General features: G+C 36.7%; 1 protein-coding gene across 2 annotated transcripts in view; it reads left to right on the plus strand.

Moving 5' to 3' along the window:
* The window catches only part of UTRN (utrophin), a 370,975-nt gene that overhangs the window by 96,250 nt on the left and 254,549 nt on the right, over positions 1-20,176 (plus strand). For both annotated transcript variants that reach the window (XM_060692261.2, XM_087882841.1), the window contains exons 25-34: positions 2,538-2,684; positions 4,125-4,295; positions 6,246-6,425; positions 8,154-8,288; positions 10,208-10,357; positions 11,346-11,507; positions 12,088-12,216; positions 14,710-14,883; positions 16,876-17,031; positions 17,771-17,941. In XM_060692261.2, the coding sequence (XP_060548244.2) occupies positions 2,538-2,684; positions 4,125-4,295; positions 6,246-6,425; positions 8,154-8,288; positions 10,208-10,357; positions 11,346-11,507; positions 12,088-12,216; positions 14,710-14,883; positions 16,876-17,031; positions 17,771-17,941 (1,575 nt within the window). The remainder of the gene's footprint in view (positions 1-2,537; positions 2,685-4,124; positions 4,296-6,245; positions 6,426-8,153; positions 8,289-10,207; positions 10,358-11,345; positions 11,508-12,087; positions 12,217-14,709; positions 14,884-16,875; positions 17,032-17,770; positions 17,942-20,176) is intronic.

Genomic DNA, 20,176 nt, shown 5'->3' on the forward strand with positions numbered 1-20,176 from the left:
ATTTGACGGCCGTGGCCAGGGGGGCTTTTTATCAGGTTCGCCTGATACGCCAGTTGCGCCCCTTTCTAGATCGGGACTCTCTACGCACAGTCACTCAGGCACTAGTCACTTCCCGCCTGGACTACTGCAACGCTCTCTACATGGGGCTCCCCCTGGGGTGCACCCGGAGGCTCCAGCTGGTCCAGAATGCAGCCGCGCGGGGGATTATGGGGGCGACGAGGCGCTCCCATGTGACACCTCTCCTGCGCGAGCTGCACTGGCTTCCGGTAGTCTTCCGGGTGCGCTTCAAGGTGTTGGTGACCACCTTTAAAGCGCTCCATGGCTTAGGGCCGGGGTACTTACGAGACCGCCTACTGCCACCAATAGCCTCCCACCGGCCAGTACGCTCGCACAGAGTGGGCCTCCTCAGGGTGCCGTCCGCCAGACAATGTCGGCTGGCGACCCCCAGGGGGAGAGCCTTCTCTGTGACGGCGCCCACCCTCTGGAATAACCTTCCCCCGGAGTTACGTATAATAACAGACCTCCGGATTTTTCGTCGGGCCCTGAAAACTTATTTATTTCAACTAGCTGGGCTGGCTTGAGCTAAATTTTAAATTGGTTTTAAATTGGGTTGTTTTAATTTACGGCCAGAATATCTAATTATTTTAATACTGTTTTTTAAATTTTGTATGTTTTGTTTTTACTTAGGCTGTGCACCGCCCTGAGTCCTATTTGGAGAAGGGCGGTATAGAAATTTAAACAAACAAATAAATAAATAAATAAATAAACCAGTAGTGAAATCCGGCTGGATCTATCCCGGTTCGCGCGAACTGGTAGCTCCAGCGGCGGGAGGCTCTGCCCACCTGCTGGGACATCATAATGTCCCATTTTTGACCCTCTGCGCATGCACAGAAGACTCTGTGCATGCGCAAAGAGGTGTGAACATGCATAGCGCACACACACTCCCGCACGCTCCCCTTCCCGAACTGGTAGCGAAGGTAAGTGGATTGCACCGCTGATATAAACCCTATATGTTATGGTTTATTTTCTCTGGGCAGTAAATAAAGTTCTTCTGGTTTCCGGATGCATGGTTTTAGTTCATGAGTCTCCAGTATGGGGGCCCGCAGAAAGAGAAAAATGATTAGTGAATAGCTGCATCCATTGTCACCCATACTTTCCTTTAGCTGCTGAAGTCTTCCATCATTTCCAAAAAAGAACTGAATCGGTGCAGTTCTTGTCTTCATCTTGTATTTCATAAAATTATTTCTTTTTAAATTTGTCAGTTATGCCGTCACCCAAAGTTGAAAATCTGTAGCATACTCTCATATCTAATCAGGGGTGAAATCCAGCAGGTTCTGGAGAACCGGTAGCAGAAATTTTGTGCAGTTCGGAGAACTGGTAGTGGAAATTTTGAGTAGTTCAGAGAACCGGCAAATACCACCTCTGGCTGGCCCCAGAGTGGGGTGGGAATGGAGATTTTGCAATATCCTTCCTCCAGGAGTGGGGAGGGAATTTGCAGTATCCTTCCCCTGCCACGCCCACCAAGCCACACCCACCAAGTCACACCACACCCACCAAGCCACACCCACAGAACCGCTAGTAAAAAAAAAATTGGATTTCACCACTGTATCTAATGCTTACTCTATCAAAGATAGGAGTTTTATGATCAGCTGAAACTTGTATCATGGGATCTTTGCAACTAGCTTTCAGGCAGGTCACAATCGTAGCATAGTTGTCGGTATCAGTGCTAGTGTGAATTAGATGTATTCATTTTGTAACTATGTCAGTCACCAAGAATATCATGAATCTTACATGGGTTTGATCAGTATCGAATTTCTCTGGTCACAGGGAAATATATAAAATCCATTGCTTATTTTTCCTATTTTCTTGTGTTTAATAGACACCTTACTATTATTATTCAGCTTTGGTGTTAAGCGATAGGGATTATTGAGATGCATAAATAAATTTATATTAAAAGAATAAAAAGAGAAGTTTCCTTTGTTTGGGGGAAATGCCATTGGATGTCTAAAATACTCTCTGGATTGCAGCCATTAACTTGGTTAACATGGTGATGCAGTTTATTTGTTTCTGCTATGTGTGCTATATAAACACTGACATTTTTCAATGATTGTTTATCAAGCGTGCTATGTGCATCCAAATTTTTTTTAAAAAACAAACAAACCAAGGATTAAGTAACCATTTATCCTTAAATCTTCCAAGGCTAAAAATCCTATCATTAATAAATGGTGATTTTGCCATCAAATTTTGGTGGTTCAATATTAGAGTGTAAAGTGTGCTTAAGGAGTTGCTCACATCTGGTTAATATGATATAAAAACATATTGTATCCTCATTCTCTTTCTCCCTCCCTCCCTCTGCTCCCCCCTCTCCCTCCCCCTTCTATCTGTGTATGTCCATGTATTAAATTATTTCATTAATTATTTTTTTCAAACATAATAATAAGTCTTTGAAATCCATAAAAGTGTCTCAGAAATAAGCAACATATCAAGTTGCATCTTTGGAAATAGATATTAAAATATGTTTTCTCATTTATGAACAGCTGTTTATTATTGAAATGGAAAAAATTGAGTCATCTCTAAAAGAGATGAAGGAAATAGATTCTTCTTTAAGAGGCCAGCCTGCTAATGCTTCGGTGAAATCCAAACTGACAGACATCCAATCCCAGTGGGACAAACTAAGCAAACAGGTTGGTTCTTGGTACTATTACTCTTGCATTTTCATATCTGTAATTGTACTCAAGTAGCAGCATTGTTACATGCATTAGAACCAGTCATATAATATCCAAGTATCATATTTTATTTTCAGCATATAAAATCCCATTTTTATATTTACAAGTGCCTAAATAGAAATGCAAACTAAATAATTACATTTACATTACTGTATGAAAAACATCTATTTTATAATAAAACCAATTTAATTTTAAAACTATAAACCAGACCGGATTTATGAGCATACTCAGTAGGAAGAAGATGTTAAAAACACGGTTCCATTAAGTGGAACTGAGAGTGTTAGTAATGGGTTATTCTTGTGTGAAATGGTAGAAATCTAAATACTTGCAACAAGTATTTGATTCGTTTTTGTCGCCATGAACATTTATACATCTGAACTAGACTGTGTTATTTCTCTGTGTCATATAATATATGTGGATATGTGGATATATGCATATCTATCTCTATCTATCTATCTATCTATCTATCTATCTATCTATCTATCTATCTATCTATCTATCTATCCTAGTCCAGGGGTGAAATCTACTTACCTTCCTTATCGGTTCGGAAGCACACACACGCTGAAACCAGGAAGTAATGACAGCCGGGCGGTGATCGCTACCAGATCACCAAACCACCGGCCAAGATCACTATTGGATTGGGTGATCTGGTCCAATCCGGGAGCATTTCACCCCTGATCTAGTCATGTTTATGTAATGTGAAGGCGGTGACCTTTTGAGAGCTGTATGCAATGAAATTTCATTTTAATGCCGATTGCTGAGAGCCATGGTGATGCAGTGGTTAGAGTGCAATACTGCAGGCTACTTCTGCTGACCACTGATTGCCAGCAGTTCAGCAGTTCAAGTCCCACTGGCTCAAGATTGACTCAGCCTTCCATCCTTCCGAGGTTGGTAAAATGAGGACCCAGATTGTTGGGGGCAATACACAGACTATGTAAACCGTTTAGAGAGGGCTGTAAAAAGCACTGTGAAGTGGTTTATAAATCTAAGTGCTATTGCTATTAGTGTACATTTAAAGTGACAATGAAGTTATTCTTGGTCTAAGTCTAAGAATCTGCTGCTAGTTCATTGCTGCTAACATACATTATAAACCCTTATGATGGCTATGATCACCATCACTGCCATAGCCATCATCATGATTTCTTCATTTTTAATGTGAACAATAAACCATTAAAAATTAATCAAAACTGCATTAGTTATATTTGCCCGTTCTTAGGACTATAAAATGTCATTTCCTAGATTTCCTGTTGAAAAAAATAGAGAATGTTATTATCTCAAAAGAACTTCCACCATTCTGTTGATCACGTGTTTTGCTTTCATCAGCTGTACAGCACCCTTAAAATAATAACAAGTTTAAACAACGCTGTCCACTTTGTGTTGCTTTGTTTGAATTGCTAGATCATTAGCCATAAAAATCAATTATCGGAAAATCAAGAAAAAGCTGTCAATCTCAAAAAGGATTTGGCAGAAATGCAGGAATGGATGGCTCAGGCTGAAGAGGAATATTTGGAGAAAGATTTTGAATATAAGAATCCAGATGAGCTAGAGAATGCAGTGGAAGAAATGAAGGTCAGGAATACCTGAAAAGCTTAAATTGTATTTTAAAAGTGACGTAGCCGCTAACCATGGATATGTATTAATTGTTGTTATTAATATTATTACATCAGGATATCCTTTTCTGGAAAGTTTTTCAGAACAGAGTGATTTGTTTTTTAACAGCTTGAAGCTCACTATCCTTCCTACTTAACTGTTGAAAATGAATTAATCAGATTATTTACACATTTATAAAACTGTGTTTTGTCCACCATCACTACTAGAGCTTGCGCTGTGTGAAAATGTATAAAAACTGTTGCCTATCTTAAAATTCTATATCATTTAAGGTGCTGCTAATAAGTTGAATATGTTTGGCCATGTACATACTGAATATTTTTTTCTCTCCGTTGACCCCGATTGCTGCATAGCCCTGTCATGTACTCTGCAATTTGACCAGATGGCTTCAGGCTACTGCTGTTTGATCAGCAAATACTGGTTGGAGTAGAAATTCCCAATCTTGCTACATAGTGAGATTAGAGAGGCTGGAGTTTGGAATGACATTTGCTTTAATTTTACAGTGTTAAAGTGAATGTGGAATTAGTGGATTTAATAAGAGAATGTAAAACTTCGAAACTGTGATAAGGATGCAGAGCCCATTTTGATTATTCTTGAAATTTCAATGCTGCTGTCTCTTGATTTTATATTTATTTCGTATGATATGCCTAATTGTAATTTAATAGTGGCTGATCAGCTCTCTGAGAAAATACGAAGGATGCATGCATGGGAGTAGCAAATTACAAATTTTAATATTTACATACTTTTGAAAAAAATAACAGCTATTCTGAGTGTAAAGAATCTTTTTAAATTTCTTGTTCATTTTATGCAGTACAATTGTAGTAAAATTTTGGTATATTGTAAAGAACTGACATTTTCAATTGTCTGGCTATCAAACACTAAATCAGATTGTAGGATTTTTTTTAACATTAGAAAATGTGGCAGCTTTTTGAATTGAGTGACAGGATTGCCACTGGCATTTTCTGTTAAATTATAAAAGGTTTTGTAATTGAGTGCTCTGTAGCCTTTGCCAGTCTTGTGCTCCTCAGTTATGTTGACTTTGCAACTGTCAGAATTGCTAGTCAGCATGACCTTGGTGTTTGAAAAAGTATTTATTTTGAAACGGTCACATTCAATGGAACGATAAACTTGGTGTAATACTCTTGATTGTAGTAAGATTATTAAAAATTACACCACAGAAATATATGTGATCTGAAAGGTTTTTTTTTATGTACTAGTTTTTGTTGGCCATATAAATTGGGAATTTCGAGACAATAATCTTTATGCATAGTAAGTATTTATCTTGGGATGAGTTGACTTCGTGCAACCAGATTTATATAAACCAGTTTCCAACACAATATCTCTAGAGATGAAATCCATTTGTGTGCCAAGGAAGGTCAGAATGATGGTAGTCAACTAGTAGAATAAATAATAAATACATTATATTTATTACAGAGTCCATTGGAGTTGGGTGGCTTATAAACGCAAATAGATAAAATATGATTGAGCTTCAAGTGAAGTGTCTTCAGAGCCATGGATTGCATCCCAAAAGGTGCTTTTTCAAGAGGCAATTGGACTTTCTGATTTTTCTTTGAAGATGTTTTGCTTCTTGTCCAAGAAGCTTCTTCAGCTCTGGCTGGATGGTGGGGAATGGAATGGAATTCAGTCAGAGCTGAAAAAGCTTCTTGGATGAGAAGCGAAATGTCTTCAGAGAAAAACCAGAAAGTCCAGTTGCTTCTTGAAAAGGCACCTTTGGGATAACCATGACTTGGATGACTGAGACTCTCCATAGACATGGATTACATCGCTTCTCATGTGCATATGAAATACAGTGTTAACAATTCATTTCAGTATTTTAATTATTAGTTCAGATTCCATGGTTAGTACAGTAATTGCAATTTAGTTTGATCCTTATTTGCTTCCTCTGGGCAGAGAGCAAAGGAAGATGTATTGCAGAAAGAAGTGAGGGTGAAAATTCTGAAAGACAGCATCAAAATGCTAGCTGCTAAACTGCCATCTGGTGGTCAGGACTTAACAACGGAGCTCAACCTTGTATTGGAGAATTACCAGCTACTGTGCAACAGGATTAGAGGGAAATGTCACACTTTGGAGGTATGGTCCCTAACTGATTCTTCCTGCCCTTAACACCAATGGGAGGTTTAAGACTGTGATGGCGAACCGAGGTGGCATGCAGAGCCATTTTTCCAGGCACCTGAACTATCGCTCAACTCCACTGCAGCTGCGCATGCATGCATGCCCCAACTGATGTTCAGGCTTCCGGTGTGCATGCATGCAATTCAGGGGACCCAGCTGGTCTACAGAGCTCTTGCATACAAGAGTACTTGGGCACAGCTGGTCTACGGAGCTCATGCATACAAGAGTACTTGCGCACAGCACGTGCATGCATAGATGCATGCATTGCATGTGCAAAAACTGCACAGATACGCAGATGGTGTGATTGCACATGCAACGCATGGGGGAGCTGCGTTAAAGTCATGCACATGCGCAGATGGTGTGGTTGTGCACGCAGCGTATGGGGGGGGCGCAAAGCGCGTACCTGTTTGACACTCAGTGAGTAAAAGGTTCGCCACTACTGGTTTAAGACATAAGTTTATACTCCAGTTAAAAGAAATCATGCCAATGGTATCTTTTTGCTCTATATTTAAAAGTTGGGGATGGGGGCGTTGTTAGACCAGCAACTTATTTAATGAACAAACTCAAAACTCTTTTATTATATACTTAATTCTAGATATTTTAAAGCTTCCTAGAAAGCCAGTTGACATAGTGCTTAAGGTTTCAGGCTGGAAACCAGGAGACTGTCAGTTTTAGTCCTGCCTTAGGCACAATGCCAGCTGGGTGACCTTGAGCCAGTCACTCAGTCCTAGGAAGAAGGCAAGTGCAAACTACTTGTGAAATTTTGCCAAGAAAACTGTAGGTACTTTCCAGGACTCAACACTGAGTTTAAGCCTCATATGTTAACACTGCTTTTTAAATAGTAAAGGATTGTAGTGGCTCCAAAATTAGTGGGACTGCACTGTTTTTTGGTGATTTTAAAATGTCAGTGAAAATCCAGAGATATAGGGATGAGAAATATGTAGCTAATGGAATGCATTTATTAAGACTCCATCAAAATAGTGATTATATATTGCCTACTAAGTATTTCAGGTATATTTAACTTCTACACACATTCCTATATTTCCTATAATACTTTTGATATTAGCAACTGTGCAGCCAGGCCCCTTATTTAATTCTTTGTAGCTGCAAATCAGGATAAAATCAAGTTCTTAAACTCAGTTTTTTATTTTAGTCACATTGGGCAAATACATTACTAGCTTTGGAATGTGATCTAAATCAATTTTGGGTTATGTTTAAGATGGCGAATTAGAAAATTCTATATTATTGATTAAGGTAAAGAAAGAAGTATATAATATGTATAAGCAGGATACATTTTTGCCTCTTAAGTTAGGAAACTATTACTGGCTATTGTCTCCAAATGTATTTTTTTTCCATACAATATCTAAGTTATTCCCATTGTAATATTAAATCCCATTGTTTTGATGTTGTATATAGTGCAAGCATCTGGAATTGGCATTGGAGATGCAGTAAGTGAGTTGAGCAATTGAGAACCCTGAGGCTGAGTGAATTGAAAGTATCTGTCTCCTTGTTAGGCAACAACTTGTAAATTATCTGTAGTAGTTCTAGAAATCATTGCTGTTGATGAACAATATACTCTGGAAAATCTACATAAAGCTTAAGAAATATATGTATCACTTGACTGAGAGGAATCAGCCTCTGAAATAGAATGAACCTTTTCTTCTTTCATATATTCTTTCTCTTCAGGAAGTATGGTCTTGTTGGATTGAACTGCTACACTATCTGGACCTAGAAGCAGCTTGGCTGAACACTTTGGAAGAGAAGATGAAAACAATTGAACACTTGCCAGAGAAAATAGATGCTGTCAGTGAAGCCCTTGAGGTACAGAAGATAGTCTGCAAAAGTAGCTTATGCAAATGAGTTTAGGGTTTTTTTTAACTGAAGACTTTTCCCCTTTAAATACAAATGAAAATTCCTCATTTTGCATAATATTTAAGTAACTGTAGAAGTGGATGGAACTCAGACGTGTTGAAAGGGTTTTTTTTTTGTTGCTTTAATTCAAGATGGGCAAGAGAAGGCAATGCAAAATCACTGTTGATTTAACAGAAAAATCATACAAATAGAAAAGAAAAAAGAGGGGAGATGCATCAATGAGGCCCATGATGCATGAAAAACATCTTATTTGAGCTTAAAGAAATAGGGGTGTCTGCAGGTCTCCGATCTTTGATGAAAGATCAAAAAAGGGCAAAATACCAGATGCAGCATCCCAAAGTAGACTCCCCTCTTTTTAGAATGTGTGTTTTGTGCCTACCATCTTTTTTTAAAAAAAATATTTTTATTGAGTATTTTATATTTTTAAAACCAAACACACAATGGCAAAAGAAAACAAGAGAAAACAAAAACAAAAACACATACAATCAAATGTTAAAATACAATACCAACAACAGATATATACAATTTTACAACTTTCTGCATCGACTTTTGTCTTTACTCTTAACTTTTATCTTCCCGCTACTTCTCTTTATTGTTAAATATTCATAATTGTGCCTACCATCTTTTATTTTTATTTTTTTACTTTCCCACTATAGTGGACACTTTTAGGTGTCTAAACATATTTTGAAACATTGATATTTTTAGCTGTGGTGTTAATAACAAATACGAACCAGGAACCTTTATTGATCTGCTATATAACACACGGTGATCTTGCAAAATATTCCAACTTTTGTTCTGCTAACTACTTTCCTTATTCTTTGAAATGTGATAGTGAAGTACATGATTTTAAAAAAAAATTAATGATGCAATAAGTTTTGTCTTGAAACAAAAGTTTTCTAAGGACACTTTAAATCTTGATGATTATATTGACTAATTGGAATTCTTTTAACTTGCTTTGACTGGTGCACTAATGTGTATAAAACAAACTCTTGACTCTATTGTTCAGTAGTTCACTGGTGTTTAGAGTAGGCTATGGCAATATGTACTACATAGATCTCTCTTTGAAGGTGTTTCAGAAACTGTAGTTAGAATATATTAACCAGGCAACTGTTTATTATCCACAGTTAACTGAAAGGATTCCTAGTATATTTCCATAGTTACTTCAGAGTGACAGTTTTTCTTGAATGTTTCATGTGCAGGAAATTTGAGGCTGCATTTGCTCCTCCATATCTATTATGATCCGCTCAGGCAGAAATATGGGATTGGGAATGCCAACGTTTAGATGACTGCTAGATGGCAGCAAAAAGATATATAAAATTCTTTGTGCTGCCATCTAATGGTCCCTTAGATTTTTGCAGCCTAGTGCTGGTAACCCTAACCAGAAGAGGTCCTATGTCTGCTTCCATCATACCTGAAGATTTCACAAACTGCACAAACACCTTCTGCTGTAGAATGCATTCCCATTGGTGATGCTTCCTTCCTTCCTTTTTATTGTCTGAAGACATTTAAAAAAACTAATATTTTTTCCATCTGCTTTCCAGTTTGGGTTTACATTTCACTGATTCCACTGCCATCTGCTGATTTTATTTCCTCTTGCTCTTTTTGTTTTGGTAGAGTTCTTGAGTTGTTTTTATGGGTTACACTGTTTTGATGAATTTGTCTGTAATTTCCATAACTATTTTAGGGTGATAAGATGCCATATGTTTCATTGTTCTCTTAATGGCAATGTGAGTCCTCAGACACTGTATGTAAATGTATACTTTTACTGGAAAAAATGATATTTTTTCTAATTTGAAAATGTCAGAGTGTTGCGTTCAGTATGTTAGAAAACAAGTGCCTACATTTTGGTTTAATTATTTTCTCATTAGTCACTGGAATCCATTCTGCGCCATCCAACTGACAATCGGACTCAAATTCGTGAGCTTGGCCAAACATTGATAGATGGAGGCATTCTTGATGAAATCATCAGTGAAAAGTTGGAAGTTTTCAATGCCCGTTATGAGGAATTAAGTCATGTGGTATGATATGTCACTTTGATGGAATAAAACATTTGTTTTTACTGCTGTCAGCATCCATAATGTACAGTTTTGAATGACGCTTAAAGCTGTTCTTCACTAGCTTATAGAAGTAAGGCCTGCCCTATGTTAAGGTGAGATGTGCAATTGTGCATAATTATGGCAACACTACCTATATCTTGCATTATGGTCTGTCAGAAGTTTGACAACCCCATAAACTGGATGGCTGAGCGAATTCTTGATTGAAAGTGTACAGATCCAGATTCAGCTTAGTGGATCCTATATTTTTGTATAGGCGAGAAGCAGAATTATGATGCCAAGTCACGGGGTTACATTCCTCAGACAAACAAAAAGGAAAAAAAAATAACAATTTGGAAATGCAAATTTAAATCATGATTGCTACAAACGAGGTAAATGATCTCTACCAACAAAGACCCATCCCACAAAAATGTGTAAAATGACTGAACATCTGATTTTATATTTTAAAAAGAGTTGAAGATATGAGCAGATGTATACAATTCAGATTACAGAATATGGAGTAAAGCTGTAGCAGTTTTAAAAGTTTACCTGCTGCCTTGGAATGAGGACTCCTTTTTGGTCTTGAAAAATACAGGACAGAGGATCTTGCAAGGGACAGAAAGCTGAATTGATAGTCGTTTTGAAACTGTTGTTGTCTATGTGGATTGATGGATCCCATCATGATTTCAATGGTATTAATATGTCCTCTGGAAATTTCCATAAGTTTTGATAACAAAAGTGAATGCTGAAGTCAGTGTTTCTGACTTAGGTTGCCATGCTAGGAATCTCTGAATTACGTGCCTTTCAGCAGACATCCCTTGACTGTAAGAAAGTAATATTTCACTGCAATGTTGACAATCAGAAAATAACAGCATAGTGTAAGCAGTTCTGATTTACCATTTTTGTATTTAGATTTAGGTTTATATACAGGTTCTAAAGTTTTCATGCAATATATTTCTTTGTCTCTCCTTAGGCAGTCAGTAAACAGATTTCTCTGGAGCAACAACTTCAGATGATGCGAGAAACTGAGCACATGTTGCAAGTTCTTCAAGAAAGCTTGAAGGATTTGGATAGGCAGCTAACATCCTATTTGACCAATAGAATAGATGCGTTCCAAATGCCTCAAGAGGCACAGGTATTTCTCTCTCTCTCTCTCTCTCTTTCTCTCTCTCCCTCCCTCCCTCCCTCCCTCTCTCTCTTTTTCTCTTTTCTTTTTAAAAAAAAACACTTTGTAACATGGTTTTTTAATTGTAGGATAATTAAGGGAAGACATGCTCTATGAAGAGATGCTGATGGTGTCTTGCACTAGAAAACCTTCAGTAATCTCTTGATTGTGAAATAAATACCGTGTTTCCCTGAAAATAAGACCCTGTTTTATATTTTTTTGAACTCTGAAATAAACGCCCTTATTTTCGGGGAGGTCTTATTATTTTGGGGTGCATGGAGCAAGATGGGGCTCCTCTTGCCATCTTACCTGATTTCCAGCTCTGCGTTTAAATATTTTCAGGGAGGGCTTATTTTCAGGGGGAGGCTTATTGGGCTTATTATCAGGGGATGTCTTATTTTTGGGGAAACAGCGTAGTCTATCCCTGAAATCAGCATAGAGTAAAATGGATGTTATAGTCTTTATAATACATTTTAGTACTATGATTTATTGGGTAGTCAGATTGATATCTGCGATGTCTCTTTCCCCTGTTTTCTATAATGAATGGCAGAAAATCCAAGCTGAGATTGCTGCTCATGAGTCTACCTTGGAAGAGCTTAGAAAGAATGTCTATTCTTTAATACCACCTTCCCCAGAGTGCCGATCCCCCCGTGGTGGGACTCATTTGGATGTCTTGCAGGTAAACATTTCGAAAGGAAAAAAAAAAAGCCATTTTCATATTTTTTGTAATTATTGAGATCAAGCACTAAGGCATAATTAAAAAGAAAAGCAGAGATTATATGCGGTTTTTTTAATTGACTTGGTATTTAATTGATATAGTAGAATTTTGCATTCGTCTCTTAGAGTATATTTCTTTATTTGGTAAAATTATAAAAAGAAGAGGTTCATTTTACTGCTGAGAGATTTATAATGCTTTGAATAATTTCCAGTCTTACACTAGGCAGTTTTTGGGTGAACTACTATAATTAATTGTATGTGGTATATGCCATAGATCAGAAACATATTCAGGTTTCAGATATATAAGTTTTCTGAAATTTTAAATTATATTTTTAAAATTTTGAAAACAGTGGTATTATAACAGGTACCACATTGCTCACCATCCATGCCCCTGGTGTAATTCTGCATCATTCATTAAATTGCATGATGATAACTGAAAATCCCCATCACTGCTTTCATCTTGATGATAATGATATAATAACACAATAACAATAATACAATGTTATATAAATAGTCTTAGTTTCCACTCAGTGTGAGAAATGGGCAGAAGAAAACAAGGTTAGGAGAGAATTTGACTTTGTTTGAAAGACAAGATTTAATATGTTGAGAAGTAACCTCATTCAGGCTTTTGAAAGTTAGTTTCAGGCATTCAAAATCGAAGGAAAGCATTTCGTAGAGGAAGAGACACATTCAGGTAAGGACAGTAGGACTTACAGAATCAAAGACCTGAATGTGAATCAAGGTTTTCCCCATCGTGCTAATTAGTTTCCCAGTGTTCCCAGAGTTGTTGTGTTGCTTTCACAACACCACATTCTGTTGTTCTATTATCACATCTGTGATAATAGAATAGAATTTTATTGGCCAAGTGTGCTTGGACACACAAGGAATTTGTCTTGGTGCATATGCTCTCAGTATACATAAAAGAAAAGATACGTTCATCAAGAATCATAAAGTACAACACTTAATGATAGTTATAGGGTACAAATAAGCAATCAGGAAACAATATCAATATAAATCGTAAGGATACAAGCAACAAAGTTACAGTCATACAGTCATAAGTGGAAGGAGATAGATGATGGGAACGATGAGAAGATTAATAGTAGTGCAGACTTAGTAACTACTTTGACAGTGTTGAGGGAATTATTTGTTTAGCAGAGTGATGGCGTTCAGGAAAAAACTGTTCTTGTGTCTAGTTGTTCTGATGTGCAGTGCTCTATAGCGTCATTTTGAGGGTAGGAGTTAAAACAGTTTATGTCTAGGATGCGAGGGGTCTGTAAATATTTTCACAGCCCTCTTTTTTGACTCGTGCAGTATACACGATTCTACATACTATAAAGTTTAATTTATTTGTCATTTCTGTTCTTTTTCAGTTTCATTTTCTTCAGCCTTTTCCCTTTTTCGACTTCCATAGGCATATATTTGTAAAAGTAGGATAATACTTTTACATGCTTCTGAAAGTTCCTATGTGTGAAATATGCTATAATTCACTTTTCTTAGATCCTTGGGCAATTGTTACACAATTGTTACACTATATCTGTTGAACAGGATGGATATTAGCACTGCTAATAGATAGAGAAAATGTTTGAAGAGTAGATAAAACTAAGATTATGGCATTTCGCTAGCTAACCTGAAGCACTCCTTAGTGACTACAGAAAACTGAGTAGAGGTGCCAAATAAATCCCCTAAAGAGAAGGAAAGGGAAAGCAGTTGTTTCAAAAAAGAGATTATGAAGAGTGGAATCTAGACGGAGGCATTTATATTTTCACAATAGGGTGAACAGTTTGGTTTTGTGAGAAATATTCAGTGGAGCACAGCAAATGGAAACCAGGATAGAAGGGTTGAGTTTGGAGTTGATGAAGAATTAAGTGGCAAACTTGATAGCATTGATTTTGAAAGGTAGAAGAAGAAGAAGAAGAAAAGGCAATACTAATTAGAGATGAGGAATCCATTCAAGCAAAAAGATTTTTTATATTCTGGGAAGTATTATAAATTCAGGACACGAGATGGTGCTTAAATCCCATTTTGTGAATTCTCTGATTAGATAGCTAGAGGGAGAACTGATTAGATCATGGTATTCCATGCCTGTTTTTGTGCTTTGGGGCTGACAGAAGTGAAGAAAATTTGGAAAGAGAGTACACACTGTACCTTTGAAAGTCCCCAAACATAGGCTTGGACAAAACTGCTTGATGGGGGGTTTTTTATCTTGTTTTTGAAGAGTTGGCTGTGTCATGTTTAAGTAGAAAACAGAAGATCTCAGATTTAGAGAACAATTATTTTGTAAGTTAGAGAAGAGGAAAATATGGTTACAAGAAGAGGAAATCCACAGTGATATAAAAAAGAGAGAAATGCTGAACTAGAAGAGTAAGATATAAATTATAAATAAGAACAGTTAGTAGAAAGATTTTTCATTGTAAGTGTGCAAATATGTCAAATTTTTGCTTTCTTACATAAACAGAGAAAGTTCCGGGAGGTATCCACGAAGTATCAGCTGTTCCAGAAACCAGCCAATTTTGAGCAGCGTATGTTGGATTGTAAACGAGTTCTGGATAGTGTAAAAGCTGAACTCCATATCTTGGATGTGAAGGATATTGATCCAGATATCATTCAGTTTCACTTTGATAAGTGCATGGTAATATAATGATATGACTAAATTATCTTAATTTCTCTCTATGAAACTTTGTTTGCTTCTTTACCTCCATGCAGGGGTGAAATGCTCCCGGATCGGACCAGATTGCCTGATCCGGTAGCGATCTTGGCCGGTGGTTCAGCAATCCAGTAGCGATGGCAGAGCAAAACTCCGCCCACCCACCTGGGTGTCATTACTTCCTGGTTTTAATCAGGAAGTAATGTGTTTTTTACCTTCTGTGCATGCACATAAGGTTTTGCGCATGTGCAGAAGGTCTGCGTGTGCATGTGACACTTGCGCGGCACATGCGCTTCCGAACCAGTAAGGAAGGTAAGTAGATTTCACCCCGCCTCCATGGTAGTGAACTTTCCAGTAGCCTGACAGTTGACATTCACTGCAGTGGTAGAAAACATGAATGAAAGGAAGAGACTTTGTGCCTTGATTCTCCAATTTAATAGCACCTGGTGACACATTTGATATAGAGTCTCATCAATATAAAAGACTAACATGCTCATTGTGTACTTAGCCAAGATTTTAGGAATGCTTTTTTCCCCAGACTTGTCTGGAAACAGAATAACAGAATAACAGAATAATAGAATAATAGAGTTGAAAATAATCTTGGAGGTATTCTAGTCCAATCCCCTACTCAAGCATACAACTTCAGACAAATGGCTGTCCAGTCTTTTTTTTTAAAAGGCTCCAGTGATGGAGCACCCACAACTTCTGAAGGCAAGCTGTTCCACTGGTTTATTGTTCTTGCTGTCAGGAACTTTCTCCTTAGTTCTAGGTTGCTTCTCTCCTTGGTTAGTTTCCATCAATTGCTTCTTGTCTTGCCTTCTTGTGCTTTGGAAAATAGGTTGACCCCTTCTTCTATGTGGCATTTCCTCAAATACAGAATTGGAACACTGATATCATGTTGCTTCTAGTCCTTCTTTTCACTAGATTAGATACATCCAATTCCTGCAACAGTGTTTTGGCCTCCAGCTTCCTAATCATCTTTGTTGTTCTTCTCTGTACTCTTTCCAGAGTCTCAACGTCTTTTTTATATTGCAGTGACCAAAATTGGATGCAGTGTTCCAAGTGTGGTCTTATCAAGGCCTTTTAGTGCATTACTACCACTTCACATAATCTTGATTCTATCCCTTTGTTAATGCAGCCTAGGATTGCATTGTTGTTGTTTTTTTACGGCTGTAGCATATTACTGGCTCATATTCAAGTGATTGTCCACTAGGACTCCAAGATCCCTCTCACAGTTACTGTTATTGAGCCAGGTTTCACCTGACTTGCACCTGTATGTTTGGTTTTTCTTGTCTAAATGTAAAACCTTACTTTTCTTTCCCTTGAATTTTATTTTGTTAGATAGGACCCAGTGTTCAAGTCTGTTGAGATCCATCTGGATCTTGATCCTATCTTCTGGGCTGTTGGCTACTCCTGCCAGCTTGGTGTCATCTGCAGCTTTGATGAGTTCTTCTTCTATTCTGTCATCTAAAATATCTGTATTGCAAATACAAAATCTTCCATTAAAGTGTGATCAGTCTATGTCAGAAAAAAAATGAGCAAAGTCTTAGCAATGTGAACAAAGCAGTGTATTTTTTTAAACCATGGAGTTATTTCATTGCACTTGGGCTGTATTCAGACATCATTACCAGCCTTTGAACATGCTGGGAACTTGGGTGTTATTTTCCTTCTTTCTTCTTCTCTTTTGTTCTAAGCTGCCATATGATCTCCCATTCATTCTTCATGGTAACTTCTATTTGCTATGATGTTGGAGACATTTTTGTGATTTATTTTCTAAACAGAAACTATTGCTCAAAATGGGTTATTGACTAATTTGAATCAGAACTGGGCACCACAGAGTGTGGATTTGGTGTGCATAAAGATGATAATGGGGTTCAATTCTGATGGTTATTGAAAAGTAAAATTAAACCAGAAAGTTGAAGTAGTATAATATATTTTAATATAATATAATAAAATTATATGGTGTCTTGATTCTAGAAACTCTATAAGACCCTGAGTGAAGTAAAACTCGAAGTGGAGACAGTGATCAAAACAGGAAGGCAGATTGTACAGAAACAACAGACAGACAACCCCAAAAGCATGGATGAACAACTGACAGCACTGAAATTCCTTTATAATGATTTGGGAGCGCAGGTTAGTCTTTCATAAGTACAGTTTTGTTTCACTGTGTAAAATCCACTTGAGGTGAATTTCAAGCATTTAATTAAATATTATGTGAGCCCGATTAGCTGAATCTATAATGTTTTAAATCGGAGATGAATATATGCAAATTTCCACATCAATACTATTATCAGTAGTTGTGATTGATGAGAAATATAGACTAGTCTTATCTAGAGTAACTCTGCTCCGTTTTGAGATTTCATAAAAAGAAAAAAAAAGCAACACACATATTTCTGGAAAATAAAATAAATGATCTAAGAGGTTGTTTCTTGACAGGTCATCTTTTCCTTCATTAGTCCATCTATCTTGTAGAATTGTCATTGAATGCCTTTTCCTTATCCATTTTCCTTCATAGATGTAGTTGACTGATGAGGACAAATACTTTTTAGAGGCAAGTAAACATAGCCAAAATAGAGGTTGTGGAATAATACTAAATTTAAAGGTGCATTGAGTGCAATTCCAAAAATCTGGAACACCGCTTGAAAACCATTAGTATTGACAAAATTACCATCAGTCAATTGCAAAAAACAGTTTTATTTGGAGCAGCTCATATCCTATGAAGATAGCATTAACACCATTAAACAGCAATGTTTATCTATGCCAGGTCCTTGGGAAGGACTTGCTCACTGTGAGACCACACATAATGTTGATCGAATAAGTTTTCTTTGTTCTTGATGCTCACTCTTTTATATGCTTTTAAAAACAACAACAGGTGACAGAAGGGAAACAAGATCTAGAACAGGCATTGCAACTCTCATGCAAATTCAATGAAGTCTCCCTCTCCTTATCCAAATGGTTAGAGGTGACAGAAGCTGAACTGGTGCATAAGTCCACTTCAGAACGTACACTTTCTGATCTGGACACTGAAATCGCTTGGGCTAAGGTAAGCAGCCTGTTCTTAGCCTTCTTAGTTTGCATCTCATTTTGATACTTCTTGTTATAGTTCCGAATTCTATCTGCCAGGAGGCCCCCAGGGGCCAAGCCACCCCGGAGAGGTGACAAAAATAAAAGGGTATAGTTCTTATAGTTGAACAAAAATATACTGTCTGTTTCACTTTGGAACAGAAATCAACCTTTTTAACTTGGAGCCTAGCTTAAATATTTGAATCCAGCAGGTGAAGTGCATTCATTCCTTGTTTTATGGAGGAATCTATTTGGAAGCATATTCTATATTGCATCCGAACATCTCATGTTGAGTCTGCAAGGAATTCCAGACTCCCTTCAAGAAATTTAGCCTCCTTTCCTCTTCTTTGCTGTTGTAGGGGCATTTTTTCTTATCCTATTGTATTGTATGCCTATGGATTCCTTTTAAAGAAAGCAATTCTGTAATATACACGCTGCTCATGTGCATTTATTATATTAATATTTTAGAAAAGGTCACTAAATGTTGAACTCAACTTGAGAGACTTCACTCATTTGTTTGCCATTTGTAAACATTTTAAAATTTTACTATTTCAAACAGCTGAATTCCACCAACAGAATTAAAAAATTAACAGATCCAGTGCTCTACTTAGTTCTTTTTCTATTAATGTAATGCAGCTGTTGGCTTTTTGAATGTAATTGCTTGTTTTAATTATTGATTGCTATTTTAAAAATGTCATGGTTAGTCAGTTCTTTGACTAATTGAATGCAAAATGTCATTAGCCTGCTAGGAGGAGGTTTGTGCGCCTGGGACTAATGTTGAAAACGAAACAATATAATTTCTGTGTATTATTTATTCTGAACAAAGAACACACATGAATTACTAGATGTATAATCCAAAGTGAAAAAGGGCACCAAGTGGCTTCCCACTAAAATAGGAAATTGTAGGAATCATTCTGCATGTTATTCCTACACTATAAAGTGAATTGTATTATGAAGGAAAGCATATATCCTACCATAAAAAATATGCATGAGAGAAAAAGCTTGGGGATTCCTGAAGAGAACTCTAGAATTAAATGGAGATTTGATATTATTAAGCATTTTTGAGGTTTGTGTAATTCTTCCTAGTTTTGGATTGGCATTGGAAACCTCATATGAAACTTAAGCAACAAACCATCTCCATATTATTCAAATATGACAGAAATTATATTCTGTGGAACACTTCATTTGTCTTCTAAACAGTGTTTAGGCTGTAGTGTGATCTTGGTTTACAGGAAGGTGATAGTTTCAAATCATAATTTGATTTGATTCCCATCAAGAATCATAAGGTACAACACTTAATGATAGTCATAGGGTACAAATAAGCAATTAAATCATATTGGGAAACAAGTCAATATAAATCATAAGGATACAAGCAACAAAGTTACAGTGATACAGCCATAAGTGGAAGAAGATGGGTGATGGGAACGATGAGAAATTTAATAGTAGTGCAGACTTAGTAAATAGTTTGACAGTGTTGAGGGAATTATTTGTTTAGCAGAGTGATAGCATTTGGGAAAAAACTGTTCTTGTGTCTAGTTGTTCTGGTGTGCAGTGCTCTATAGCGTCGCTTTAAGGGTAGGAGTTGAAACAGTTTATGTCCAGGATGTGAGGGGTCGTGTATAATATATATAATACTTGTATAGTATATATAATATATATATAATATTTATATATAAAGTATATTTATGAAAAATATATTCCCCCAAAAGCAATCTTAATGTTTCCCCTTGAAATATATGTAGTTCCCCAAATTTGCAAAAGATGTTTTGTGAAATGAAAGTACTTTGCATAATAGATTGCATAAAACTGCAATTTGCATCGATTTGACATGTCATAATAGATTTTGCAAAATCAGTTACAGAATGTAATTAAAAGAAAGAATAGAACATTTAAAACATAACCTTACCAGTTACTGAAGCTACCATTTCTTTGAAAATTTTCTATTCTGTGACTACTAAGATACTTTGAATTTTAGAAGATCCCTTGCTTTGGAATCCTTTAGGTATCATATATCATATCATATATACCGGTATGGATTCCTTTAGATATCATATATCATATCATATAATTGAATTCCTTTCGGTATCATATATATCATTGCAATGATATGTCAATCATTGGGAAAACTGATCAAGATAGAAATTAAACCAATAATAAAATTTTTGTTTCTGTCACCTTGAGAAATTTTATTCTGTTCTGTTAATGTTGCCTTCCA

Source organism: Pantherophis guttatus, chromosome 1, assembly GCF_059756535.1.
Source record: "Pantherophis guttatus breed Tessera chromosome 1, ASM5975653v1, whole genome shotgun sequence".
NCBI lineage: Eukaryota > Metazoa > Chordata > Lepidosauria > Squamata > Colubridae > Pantherophis > Pantherophis guttatus.